The following is a 14,269-nucleotide window of genomic DNA, read 5'->3' as shown; positions in this document are numbered from 1 at the left end:
GACTTACTAAATGTTATATTCTGACTCGCTGGATCTTTCTGTTGAATTGCGAGGAAGTTGAAATTAAGGAAGGGATTTGGGATCAGGAAATTGAAATTCCTGGATGAAATTTTATCCCTTCCCTTGATGAAAGTTTTGATTGAGTCGATGATGTGCAGTCCATAATATTCCATAGTTCATTTTATGTTCTCTCCATCATAGATTTGCGAGTTTGATATTTTGTCTAAGATCTGTATCTTATTCTTTAAGTCTGAATGGAAAATATAAACGAACTCTTCGATGAAAAGCCATTCGAGAGTGCGTTTATGTTCGTCGCCCCGATAAACATTCCGCTATGTGTCCTAACTGTAGCTGTTTGTTTCACAGTCTTGATCTACTACTGGCGGAACCGTGGAACGCTCACAAACACACTATTTCTTTTGATAACAACAGCAGATTTGGTCACGTGTTTGGGTCACCTGATCCTGATGATATGTGTTGTACTGTTGCACTATGAAGCTATACCTCCTGTTTCTGCTACGGTATGTATGGTGATACACACGGTGATGTCCCTTCTCGGCTACGCCTCATCAGTTCTCTTCAAGGATGGTAAATGCGTTTTGGGGAGACTACGCGTAGATACTACGCATACGTATTTCCCGATGATAAATTACGTATTTCAAATTAAGTTGCAGTAACGCGCGAAGATATATATATAAATATTACATTACAGTATATGGAATCGTGGCCTAATTGGTTAATACGCTAGCTCCATATCATCAGATAGCGAGTTCGAGACTTGGATAGGATCATTTTTTCCCATACTTTTGGCAATTATGAATAACTAATGAATAACTAAAAATACCTCTGTAATATAACTAGCAAGGTGAAATGAAATCGTCTTCCGGCCGAAAAAATTATTATAGCCGTTTTAAAAATTTATTATAGCCGTTTTTTCTTTCCAGGCTGGATTCCTAGTCACTTTTTAAATTTATGCCACTGGGAAGTCCGTGTTAATCCGGTAACCGGTTTCAAAATTCAAGCAAGAGAGACTTGTGATCTTAGTCTGCGAATATTGTAATAGATAAAAATGCACTGGAACTGGGTCTCGGTTGAAAGTCTATTCCTCGAGGGAGGCATAACTGCTTTATACCCTTAGAAGCTCTGCTTTGCAGCAGACTGACTGATTGGTTGGTTCAGCATAAGAATAGCAAGTCGCTGCAGCGTTTTCATTCGAGCACCGTAAAGTCTCCAAAACGACTGTCAGTATTGCTATATACCACTGAGCCAGCGACGCACGCGCAAATATCACTAATCTGTAATCACGTATTTCCATAGAGATACGCGCGTATTTTGAAAAATTTTACCATCAAAGAATTTAAGCGCCAAATTTTGCCGTATTTCACGTATTTCTTAGAATTTTTGAATACGGCGTATTTACAGGCGATTTTTTGACGTATTTACCATCGATGGTTCTCTTGAACATGATACTTGCTGTTTTAAGAACGGTAAAGCTATCATTCCCCTTCCATCAGGTAAAATTTGGAGTTCTGAAGATAGCGATGGCTCTTTTCTTCGGTTTCCTAGTGTTGTTGTGTGTTGTTGACGTTTGGTGTATTGTTCTCGACGGTGGACTGGATTTGTACTGGTATTATATGTGGGAGAATGTTGTGCTTGCTTTCATTGGTCATAATTTGTGTATCTTCCTTGTGTTGGTGGGAATGATAACATGGAACGAGAACGTAGATAGTGAGATAGTGATATTAGATTGCCAAGTTGGATTACTGTACCTAGCTCCTATAGGGGTGGTTATGGTCTGCCTCCTGGTCCAATTTTCAATCACTCGGATCAGAGCACGTGCACGCAACCCTGATCATCCAGTGGTCACTGATTGGTCACATGTGAATACCACAGTTTTCATCCTCTCTGCTGTTTTCTTGGTCTGTAACTCAGGAATAGCAGTCCTACAGATCTACTTCCAACATTATATGGACTACTACATTGAGGATCCCTTTGCCTTGCTGGTTTGCAAATTGATGATCAGCACCACACTACCTCTGATGAACGCACTTTTGACACCACTCATCATGATATCTAGAAGTCAGGAGTTGAGGGGGAAGGTTATGATGATGCTCAGAGGGACTGTTTCAGGGCAACGACAGTAGAATGCTGAAGACTGGGCCGCGCTCAGCCTGTAATTCCGCCGAATCTCCATTTATGAACATGATAGCCTGAGGTCACCAGGTAACTTAAAGACTTGTCTCTTCGTTATGATGAGTTTCTCACGTGTTGACTGTTGACGTGATGTACTAATATACTATTTTGTTTCGATCTTTAGTGAAACAAAATTTCGGAATTAAACGAAGTGAGTTGCGATGTACCGGGTACTCAACATAGCATTGACTCTGAACTTCTTTCTGTGTTTTTTCTAATTTTTTGGCTCTTCTTAATTCTTTTTATTATCCATACTTTGAAGGGACATAATTAAGAATAATTATGATTAGATTGATATACCACGATATTCATGATTAAAGATAAGATTATTTTAAAACTTTCGTAAAATTGCTAATTTTATTTGTTTTACTGCACTTACAGACACTAAACAGTTTTCACTACAAAAATGTGGCAAATTCCATATTGAATATCTTCCTGTTAATTGATTAGCTTTGCGTTTCTTATAAAACCATTTTAATGTCCTCTTTAAATTGTACACTTCTCTCACTGATTCTCTAACTCTTACAACTCTATTACCAAGCTATGCTGAAGCAAGTGATTGTAAAGCCACAGCCACCTAGACTGCCGAGGACGTAGCTTATGACAGTGTTTCGGGAGATGCTGAGGAAAATGTGACTGAGGGGGAGGAAGCGGGTGAGTAAAATTAAAATATGCTTATATAAAAATCACACTTGAAACGGGCGAAGGAGCGACGACCAACGTTATGTCACTATAGTGATCCTGCCACTGTAGTGATAGTACCATCACCATGGTGCCACTGTACCATCACCATGGTGCCACTGTACCACTGCCAAGTGCCAACCACAACACCAGTAAATCCACTTCAGTCTTAAAGTTAATTTTAATCGAAATGATCAGATTAAGACTATTTTTTGCCTACCAAATTAACCTATTGTGTATCATCTAATCAAGTACATATTATGGTGTATATTATTTTTCTTGTCAAAAATATATCATGTGAATTGAGTTTTTAAGGTTTTGCAATTTTCAGTCGGATGAAGTGGTTGTACCGTAGCTAAAATTACCGTAGTAGACGAGCTAGAGTAAGGTTGCAGGTAAACGTTTTGATTCATTTCAATGCTCACCTGCAAGGGTGAGGCCTCGGTATGATGGAGTCCAGCCATCTCAGATTATATTCACAAGAAAATACCATGGTGATTTGTTGAAATTGAAATTAGAAGGTCAAAATAATTGATCAACTAAACAATTTTTAAAAGCTATCTGGTAAAATTAAATCTGAATACATCTTAAAGAAATAAACTCGGATCTGTTCATCAGCTACCAAATGTAACCAAATGTAACCTACGTAGCAGTGTCGTAGCTACTTGAAGAACATTTTTCGTTAAATCGATAAGAAGTTGAAGTTGGTTCAAGGTAAAATTAACTTCTGTCAGATGAGGAATCTATAATCTATAGTTTATACACATTACACACTAGTGAGGTATCTACACACTGCACACACCTACTTAAATCTAACCAGATCAATGCACAAAATAGTTTATCTGATATTATACGATATCAATATGTGTAATAATAATTCTGAATTGAAGCATAATCTTAAATAAATATCAGACATCATATTTTGAAGCGACTGTCTGTTTTACAACTGTCTTCTTAAGTTTGTTCCCTTTTTTGTTCAACATCACTCCTCTCAAATTCTCTTTCTTGCTGATGTGCCGCGTTCCAACCGGCACCTCTTTAGATCCTGGCAATAATAAAACATAACATGTTTAAAGCTTTAAAATTTATCTGTCATTTGGTAATATCAATTTAATGGCTGCGCGCCTACGCGCGCACTATATTTCAGTCAATGAAGATGAGAAAATTAGACTTTTTATATATTTATGACATGCGGTATTCGCGGCTGATATTAGACGCATGTCATACGAGCCTACGAAGCTTACTAACAAAGAAGCACGAATATACTCCATGTCTTAGACTCAAAGTGTCACTGTTGTCACATTAAATATTTATAACAGACTTACCAATCTTAAGAGTTGGATTGGAGAAATCGTAGGACCTGAAATGATGTATGTAAGCTATATGAGTACACCATTATTATTGCTGTGTTGCATGAATTAACTTCAGGTTAATTTACTTAAATCAATGATTAATGAAAGATTAAAACATGTGGTCCCCATTCACCATATTAAATGTCACATCACGACAGGGGACCAGTCAAACACCCGACTCAGACATTTAATCATCAAATTAAAGTTGACATCAATCTTGAATCTTGATGTGTTATACCATGAGAATGTTCTAGATGTCCAATGACACACACACAGATTACACTTGTGATTACCTCATCAAAGCATCAACTTCATTGATGTGATCCTTCTGTATTATTGGAGCTGGGCGGACTGAAGTGGATCCCTTGTCAGCGTGAAGATGTGATTCGTCATTCATCCTTTCATACATTGTCTGCATCATACACGCCTGGATATTATCAACTGTTACCAAACAGCTATATTATTATAATACGGTAGATTAAGTAAGCCACATACTAGACACCTATTACAAGAGCTGGGTAACAAGCCAGTATTTCTGATAATAACACTTGATCTACCTGTTTGGAGAAGATGGGTACGGCGGTGCTTGTTCGTTTAGTGATACGTGCAACAACAGTGAAGTTTATCAGCCACACATCAAATGGGATCTTCTTGCCATTTTCTCCTTTCTCTTGATTGTCTGAACAAATTCAATTTAAAGATAGATTTCAGTTTAATAGGAATTTCAAAAATCAATTTATACGCAAAAAACAATTATACGCAGATGGTAAATAGACACATGGAAATGACGAGGATTCCAATCAGGTGACTTTGTAACTTGAGTCGTGAGTACAACTATAAATTCAATATCCTATACATTGCGTAGTCGATAACCACTACGTCTATTGTAGCTGACTGGAACCACAGGGTACTCAGGGAAATCCAGTCTAAGATATATATAAATGTTAACTCGTTAACTTTCCTTTGAAAAAAATAATCGAATTTTACTCTTACTTTTGACGAGTTTCGTATCAATTTCTTTGTTGTCGAATTCGGCGATGGTTTTCTGAAGATGTAAAGTTGAAATAAAATAAAAAGGAATATTCTAAAAATAAAATATGGAGGAATCAATTGTGATTTTGGATATGAACAAATTTTAAAGTTTAAACTTGTTCGATCTTGTTAGAACCAAGAATAATATCTTAAAGGTGAAAATTGAAAAGATTTAAAATCTGCTTTGTGAGTTGCGAGTAATTGATTGACGGATTTGATGATCTTGAAAGTGTTTCTCGAGCAGCTGCTCTTTAATGTGGAGTATACGATGTTTTGTAACACCGGAAATAACGGAATCACGTTAAAAGTCACATTGGGAAATTGTCAAATTGGCAAATTACCCAAATAAGTTTTCATAATTTCTGGGAGCCTGTCTTTACCGGACATCTTGTACAGTGTTCCAATATACAAGATAATACAATAGTTTACTACTCAAAGACAGGTTTGAAACTTCTTCTTAGGGGCAATTCTACACAACTGAACAAAGGAACCAATTCTTGGCTGTATCATTTTTTCCGCGTGTACAATTATTTTGCTTTTGGATTTTCAAGCTTACCGTCAGTGGCGTAACGTTGCCTGTTGCCCTAAGATGGCGCCCCCGCCCCCCTCCCCCCGCACAGCAGTAGATCGGCGGGGCCCTTCGTTACGCCACTGCTTACCGTTCGTTATATTTCTATCGAATCATTTGAAATTATATATTACCACTTGCTATCCAGTCGAAAGCTTTAGTGTCAGTTCAAAGAAATCGGTTATGTGTTAATGCAGTTTGAAATCGTGATCTTAAAACCAAATGTTCACTTATTTCAGAACTTCACACACTAATTTGAAAGTGTCACCTCACATTATTCCTATTTCGTTAATGTAATGCAGATAAATCCGCATGCATTAACAGATTGTACGGTGACTCATAAAGTGATGAAGAATTGAAGCCGCAAAATCGAACTGTTCCGCAATTATTTACTCCATTTTACCCCATCCGCCATCGATATTTTACTTATAACTAGCTTATAGTGTTTGATAGCGGATAAGTTTCAGATAAAATTATATGACAAGAATCTGCTTTGGTAGATAAAGAATTTAAAGAAATATTAGTGCTTAATTATCATAATTGCTTCATTGGTGATGGCTAAACAGCTGATAACTCACAGTCTGAAACTTAGTTGAAGAAATGTCCTTCACCGGTATCATTTGAATAAGGTTCTGAATAAATCAGTAAATTAGTTTACATAAATTGTACACCAAACTTCAGTCGTCCACCACCCTCAGGGCAGCTTAATCAGACGTTCTACAGACAGAACTACAATGTTAGCTAGAGGCAGACCGTGTTTTATAGAAGTGTTGAGGTGCACTGCCTCCGCGTTTATACACTCTGTATTATACACACTGTCTTATACACAAGCTCCTCGAGTTACACGCAGTAGGAAGTGTGGTGATGTAACCACAATTTATAGTGAGGGAGAGAGAGAGAGGGGGAATAGTGCGGGGCTTACAGACTCTCTTACAATTACATCATTATATCTGGCGTGAAACTTAGTGAAACTGAGTTTGAACTTGACGTTCTTAGATGAATTTTGTCTGAGTAAATAACTGCAAAGCCACCATATCTACCCACCCATCGGTCTAATAGCTTATAAGTGAGTTATAGCATCACCAGTGGCACAACTATAGCGCATCTACCAGATACCTCTAGTTTGACGAATGCAGCGTGGACAAATGCTGATTAAAATCGAGGAATAAATAAGATTACACTAATTGCAACCCAGACTAACGATAAGTAAGAACATATGATCAGTAGTAGTATTATATCAGTAATCAGTATATTATGTAGTAGTAAGGATAATACATACGTTGGTAACTTTATTCCAAATAAAGACGTTGTGGGGGGTTATACCAACTCTAATCGGAACATCCCTCCTGTGATTCTGTACCTCAGTCTGTCCTTGGAAGAACGCGCATCTGGTGTAAATTTAAAATTACTGCATTATTGATTAACTAACTCGCCAATTATTGAATTAAATTGGCAGATACTGGATAGTATAGATATCATTCAAATATCCTGTCTACTTGTAGGCAGATATCTTTGAAAGACCCGTCTACTTGTAGGCAGATATCTTTGAAAGACCCGTCTACTTGTAGGCAGATATCTTTGTACCCGTATGCAGAGGCCGTTTTGAGAGCCTACTCTTTTGACCTGTAGGTAGATAATGTATAATACCTGTAACAAGTCTGAGTCCAGATATGGCTGATGTACATGTGATCCAGTGTACCGGGCGTGGTCGTGTTCAAGTCGTTCAGATGAGATCTGATCCTCTTGTCGATGAAGAGAGGTTGTTTCTTCTTCCTTTTTATGACGTCCCATGGTAAAATCTGGTTCGCTATGTTCCTGAACGTATCGGTAAATTAGAATCGACAAAACATGTAAACTAACGGCCAGATTTAGTTTGATTTTCACCCAGCGAAAACTTTTTTAAATGTGAACAACAAAATGGTTAATAACAAAGTGTGTTCAAAAATCAACATGTTTAGTTATAAAAGAAAAATTCAACTGAATTAAAATGCATACTGGAGCGAGCCGGGAGGAAAGTTGTGGAGTTTCTTGCCCTCCATCTTAAGTTGAAGAGCAGCTAGTTTGTAAGCCAACTCGTCTTCAACTGGGTACCTCCCAGTTAGGAAATTAAACATCGCCTGAAAAAGTTGCAGTTACAATGTTTTTATGAAGTTGGGCTTCTTAAAAACAGAGTTCCAAAGTAAAGAGTTCCAAAGTAACTGAATTAACAGAAGACATTGATAAATTTTATGGTAAACTTACCTTTTTAAAAATAAAAATTGTTCCTTGACTTAAACAATAGCTTTATAAAAAGACGCTCCCAAATCTTACCTCAGCAGTAAGATAGTATCTAGCTTGAGAATCTTTCTCCACTAACAGTTTCTCTTGACTGAGCGGGTAAAACACATTCCTCATCAACATTATTATCGGTAAATCTAGGAATCAGGAAATTAGTTTTAGGAGTGAAACTGTGCTGTTCACAAGTTGTTAAAGCACGCTATCTTGCAGCATTGTGCTGTAGTTTCAACGCACTATTATTTTATTAAACATTGTACAATTTGAGGTGTAAATACAACAATTAATCGTAAGTTAAAGTTATAATAAGACATCGTGTACAAAAATGAACAACCAACATAGTTACTAACGGATATTAAGGTTACACGGATTGCAGCGACCATAATATATTAATCAGTACAAACCATTATTTGCTTGTCGCTCACTGACGGGAGCAAATTGAGCCAGCAGATCGTACCACAAGTCACAGATAGCGGTCGGGTAATGTGAGGGCTTTAGTTGTAACTCTGAAATTATAAGTTATAAAGCAGTGGTATAGTAAAATTAAGCTACATAGTTTATGCGTTCATAAGGAGGGAGGAAGGAGGAGGGAGGAGGGAGGAGGGAGGAGGGAGGAGGGAGGAGGGAGGAGGGAGGAGGGAGGAGGGAGGAGGGAGGAGGGAGGAGGGAGGAGGGAGGAGGGAGGAGGGAGGAGGGAGGAGGGAGGAGGGAGGAGGGAGGAGGGAGGAGGGAGGAGGGAGGAGGGAGGAGGGAGGAGGGAGGAGGGAGGAGGGAGGAGGGAGGAGGGAGGAGGGAGGAGGGAGGAGGGAGGAGGGAGGAGGGAGGAGGGAGGAGGGAGGAGGGAGGAGGGAGGAGGGAGGAGGGAGGAGGGAGGAGGGAGGAGGGAGGAGGGAGGAGGGAGGAGGGAGGAGGGAGGAGGGAGGAGGGAGGAGGGAGGAGGGAGGAGGGAGGAGGGAGGAGGGAGGAGGGAGGAGGGAGGAGGGAGGAGGGAGGAGGGAGGAGGGAGGAGGGAGGAGGGAGGAGGGAGGAGGGAGGAGGGAGGAGGGAGGAGGGAGGAGGGAGGAGGGAGGAGGGAGGAGGGAGGAGGGAGGAGGGAGGAGGGAGGAGGGAGGAGGGAGGAGGGAGGAGGGAGGAGGGAGGAGGGAGGAGGGAGGAGGGAGGAGGGAGGAGGGAGGAGGGAGGAGGGAGGAGGGAGGAGGGAGGAGGGAGGAGGGAGGAGGGAGGAGGGAGGAGGGAGGAGGGAGGAGGGAGGAGGGAGGAGGGAGGAGGGAGGAGGGAGGGAGGAGGGAGGAGGGAGGAGGGAGGAGGGAGGAGGGAGGAGGGAGGAGGGAGGCTACTCACGAAGTAAAGGGGAACAGATCCAGATAGAGAAAGCTTCAGCTCCATCAGAGGTAATCCTCAGTTTCCTGCACACAGCATCTCTGAGTTCACCAGCGGACACCTCATCACACTCCCGTCCTGCTGTGATCTTCTGCTTCTTCTTGTCCATTAGTACCACCCATATCACCGCTGTAAATATTAACAATTAACAAAATATTAACAATCAACCTTAGATGTTTGATTTGCTGACCTTTCTGAGATTCTCTTAAAACTGCCAATATAAATGGGTGCAATATAATTAAGTATGTTCACATGTTTACCAAATACGTGATCCACCACCCCCGCGCTCTTATAAAAGTGTAAACAGGGAAGCTTCAATTTACTCTATATATTAGGAATTGTACACTTGTTATATAGCTTTCGGTATTTTCATTTGGATCCTACAGTTCTGATCTAGTTTTGCCATGCCTCGGCATACCGTAGTTCGATATGTTTTCTCCCCTTAAGTCAAAGTTATTTTTTACTCCGAAAACTTCGAGTTTAGTTGTTCCTCTCGAGTATCTCTAATTCTAAGGACGATATCTTTTGTTTTGCTGTAATCTTATCTAGCTCTTGACTGGTTGATTACTGATTAAGTAATGTTTTGTTGGCACTCACCCAAACCAGCTTTTTTATGTCTGATCCTGTAAACAAACTTGTACTACTTAGCAAACAAATAGTTATGTTTGAAAGTTCACTATTATTTCACTATGTTCAAGGTACCTGCATGCTCAATAGGTTCACAGACTTGAATCAAACAGTTTATGTAATACCTAAAAGAAAGATAAAGATTGACTATAATGTATAAGATTTCTTGAAAACGCAAAATTGTAAATTGTTACCTTTAATGTACATCAATACTCACTAGTCAATATACACTAGTCAATACATTGCTTTGATACTTTACTATTACTCTCTGAACCCTATTCCATGATTTATATATTTACTCTCTAAACTACAAAACATTCCAACACTAGGCTCTCTAAAACTGCAAGTAATCACAACTACAAGATGGGAGACAGTGCACACCAACTCCTCATTGACCCCAGCCAAACCAAACAAGCTCTCCGAGAGTATGATACAACCAATCCTGTTTGTAAATACGTGGTGGCTATCATCTTTTTCATCTTGTGCTTCATCACAACGCTCATCACTATCATGTATTATGTGTTTAACATGGTGATGGAGGATATCATCCAGGAGGACTCTTAGAGAACTCTTAGAGGGTGGGAGGAGCTAGTTAATGCTCTTGAGTAATGGAAAGCGGACAGCTTATTGGATAAATATCAGTGTATCAGTGTTCAGTGATATTTGTGTTTTAATTTGTTTTCATCACTCGCTTATTATTGACCAGATGCCATCTTGGACTGATTGATTCAATTTCTAAAGAGTGAAAGATGTGAGACAGGAGCCAATACCCTCACAATAACAATGATTACAATGATTACAATGATTACAATGATTACAATGATTACAATGATTACAATGATTACAATGATTACAATGATTAAAATGATTGCAATGATTACAAGAATTATGATGATAACAATGATTACAATGATTACAATGATTACAATGATTACAATGATTACAATGATTACAATGATTACAATGATTGCAACAGATTGTTGCTCTTACTATTGGACAACTTCAAATACGAATTGTTATACTTTTAGTAATTTATCAGTTCTTTAAATCGTTGTAAACTTTCTTCAATGGCCACGAGCAAATAAAGAGATAGTTATTTGTTTTTGTATCTGTAGCACAACTGTAACTTGATCAAAATATGATCCTTATGATGATCTATTCCTTTAAATATATAACATAGTAAAATAAGTTAATGACTGTCTCATAAAATGTTGGGGACTGATCAACAACAAATATCCAAAAAATTAATGGTCAAAGGCCGCTGATAGTCAAACTGAGATGGTCTTAGACTTAATGTCATGTCAGCAATCCATTTGCAGGACCAAAAAAACCTGAAAATTTGGAAAGTAAAATAACTTAACTATTAATAATGAAAGTATGCACTCAAAAATGTAACTTACACTTAGTTTTGCTGACCCTGGAAGGTTTGCTCATCATGACTCTAACAGACAATAACACAAGAAGAGAAACACTACATAGAACACATAACAATAAGGGAAGTGTTATTAAATGGGTGATTGGCTTACAATACCTGTTATATTTGACTGTCATGTAAAGGCCACGTGACAAATCACATGTACAGGGCACGTCATATTTTATTATATTTGAACTGGATAGGATTCGGACTGGGGGCAAGTGTGGAGTATATTTTTAATAGTTTTGATAAGGATTCAAATCGTATGATTCAAGTAAAGATATTTAAAAATCTATTTACTCACATTTTATTTTTGAACTCTTCTCCGCCGACATGTCTATCTTATCATGATTATCGAGAGCTGCAAGACGTCACACATCCCTATACGTTATATTCTGTTTAAATACCAGAATGATAACCCGGTTAAACAAATGTTTTGTGAGACAGTAGAATATCAAGCGGATTGTACACAATACAGCTGTGCTGTGTGTACCAAGGATCAACTTAACCGATAAGACACAGTTTTTAAACCAACTAATCACTAAACCTGAAGTGACATGTTGATTTTATTGAAACACGGGTACTAACTCTGCTAAACTGAAAAAATTCTGAAACTTAGGTGAATAAGTGTACAACGTGCTAAACCGAAGTTCAGACTGACCAGTGAAAATGGGCGAGCGTACCAAGTGTCATTTTAATTAGATGTTTTAGTCAGTGATTTATTATTGAAGCTTGTGATTACAATAACTAATGCTCCTGTAAATACTTTAATTAATTGTTTGTTCCGTTATTCTTTTTCCTTCCTCTTTTCCTTGTCATCCCCTTTAGTTTTAAGATTCTTGCTATAAATGGCTACAGCTAACACTATTAATGCTAAGTACCAAACAACAAGTGGGAGGTGGATCGTTGGTATACCGTTAAATCGATTTAACACCGCAATTCCAGTCGCAAGCCTGGAACCACTACTAGCATTGTCACAACATCTACAAAGCTGCCATATAGCCTGACTGACAATTTTCTCGACTGACTGACAATGTTTCTTCTTTTCCCCATTTAGAATACAAAGATTAGTACATTTTAGCTTATGATTAATATTATATATTTACCTATAGTTTACCTAGATGTATCTGTTAATCTTTATATTCAACTTAGAACCTACGTAGATAACTTTAAGAGCTCCAAATAAAACATTTTAGATTCATACACAGCCTATAATCCTTATTATCCTATCATCTTGATTACCAAAAAACTGGAAAAATGCCATTATTATTGTGAATGTGGCAAACTTTGAGAAAAGCGCTTCTTTTATTCAAATTTAAATCACAAATCTCATGTTTCAAATTCATAATTCATCCTTACCATCAACTCATTTTAGTACCTTGAATTATACCTATAGTTAACTTTACAGGACACCTCAAATAGTGTTTCTTTATTCCATATCCCATCCAGCCTACTATATTGTTAACTGTAAAACTTTTATAAAACTTACTGCAACTCGTGTAGTTCAAATTTCTTTGTTCAGAGGAACGGAGTTTACTCTGGTCCTTATATTAGTGACAAAGTACTAAAATGATTGACAATTGTTTAGATGTAGGAGCTCTCATGGAATATTTGTTGTTATACATTATTTAACACCCGTGTCAAACATTGAATTTATATTGTTCATATATCATTAAGTATATATAATTCATCTGTCATCTGTGTGGTAATAATTGTTTCAATGTTTCAAAATTTGTGTTTGATTTTGAACTTTTGGGCCATACTTGTGCGTGTAATACCTTCTTTTGGATTTCACGCCAAACTTTATAGACAACAGCTCACTTCGATTTATTTTATTCCTATGCTTTACATGTCTTTAACAATCTCTTTCTAACTTTTACATAATGCTCACCACAGAAAACAAGTCAAATTTAAATTTGTTGAACAGATTAGCGACATTTGATACTTTTTCATAACATTCTCCTGCGTCAGAACTTATGTTTTTAATTGAAAATCACAAAGTTTAAAGTTATTTTTGTGCATAATCTAAACTTCTAAAATATAAAAAAATAACCGGATTAATTTTCCAGAGCTAAGCAACAGATAACACTGTTAAACATACTGATATTTGATCCATTAAATTTAGGACACCCAGGGCTAAAATTTTGGCGACTCTGTTCCATAATCTCCAGTGAGTTGGTAAGATAAAAATGCAAAAATAATTGGTTATCACGCCCCTAGGCCCGCTAGGGACAGTACTTACCCCGCTAGGGACAGTACTTACCCCGCTAGGGACAGTACTTACCCCGCTAGGGACAGTACTTACCCCGCTAGGGATAGTATAAAAATAGCTTAATGGAGTTATGCACCCAGTACACTTTCTTGCTTATGCTATGAAGGCCTGAAGGGCTGGGTAGGCCAGCTATGTAAGTGTTTTACGGTTTCAAATTGCTGCCGTTTAATAAATAGAAGACTGGCTTGTCCAATTTTTAAATGAACTTGAAAAGATTAGAGAAATTAGTCCGAAAGGTTTGCACAGTTATGAGCTGATCTAAATGGTACCAGTCAGCGGAACTTGAAGAGGTGATTATATCTGTTACCAGATTTAGCGGTGGTGTATGGTGTCGGGGCTTGATCTGTATATATTTTTGCCGCACGAAAAGTTGTGCAGAGCATGATGCGCCTCACTAAACCAGTCATCTTCAGATGTGGTCTCCTCAGAATTCAGATCTGAGTCAGCTAGTCCGACCTTGTAAACTGGACTAAGCA

At 38.2% G+C, this 14,269-nt stretch overlaps 3 protein-coding genes across 4 annotated transcripts in view; all 3 read right to left on the bottom strand.

Annotated features, from left to right (window-relative positions):
- The window catches only part of LOC134818455 (flagellar calcium-binding protein-like), a 48,026-nt gene that overhangs the window by 15,818 nt on the left and 17,939 nt on the right, over positions 1-14,269 (bottom strand). The gene's annotated exons all lie outside the window — the stretch shown is intronic.
- The window catches only part of LOC134818457 (flagellar calcium-binding protein TB-44A-like), a 32,235-nt gene that overhangs the window by 11,232 nt on the left and 6,734 nt on the right, over positions 1-14,269 (bottom strand). The gene's annotated exons all lie outside the window — the stretch shown is intronic.
- On the bottom strand, positions 3,370-11,904 carry LOC134818447 (FERM domain-containing protein 8-like). 2 transcript variants are annotated; one of them, XM_063828011.1, is made up of 13 exons: positions 11,826-11,904; positions 9,442-9,609; positions 8,505-8,606; positions 8,137-8,240; positions 7,822-7,943; positions 7,474-7,641; positions 7,106-7,214; positions 6,405-6,458; positions 5,220-5,271; positions 4,784-4,905; positions 4,520-4,653; positions 4,200-4,234; positions 3,371-3,919 (listed from the first exon to the last, which is right to left on the bottom strand). In XM_063828011.1, the coding sequence occupies exons 1-13, from the start codon at positions 11,854-11,856 to the stop codon at positions 3,783-3,785; spliced, it is 1,338 nt and encodes a 445-aa protein (XP_063684081.1). In that variant the 5' UTR covers positions 11,857-11,904; the 3' UTR covers positions 3,371-3,782. The 2 variants fall into 2 exon arrangements, with proteins under 2 accessions (XP_063684082.1, XP_063684081.1); XM_063828012.1 differs by lacking the exon at positions 6,405-6,458 and having other exon boundaries at positions 3,370-3,919.

Source organism: Bolinopsis microptera, chromosome 7, assembly GCF_026151205.1.
Source record: "Bolinopsis microptera isolate Bmic1 chromosome 7, MBARI_Bmic_1.0, whole genome shotgun sequence".
NCBI lineage: Eukaryota > Metazoa > Ctenophora > Tentaculata > Lobata > Bolinopsidae > Bolinopsis > Bolinopsis microptera.
This window is presented reverse-complemented; position numbering and strand designations above follow the sequence as displayed.

Bases quoted from the DNA above. Each gene is read 5' to 3' on its own strand.
- LOC134818447 (XM_063828011.1), bottom strand. From the start codon at position 11,856: ATGTCGGCGGAGAAGAGTTCAAAAATAAAAT. The intron at 5,272-6,404 runs GTGAGTTATCAG...TTACATCTTCAG, and splicing joins CTTCAACTAAGTTTCAGACT to AAAACCATCGCCGAATTCGA. The intron at 4,235-4,519 runs GTAATCACAAGT...ACATCATTTCAG, and splicing joins GAAGTTGATGCTTTGATGAG to GTCCTACGATTTCTCCAATC.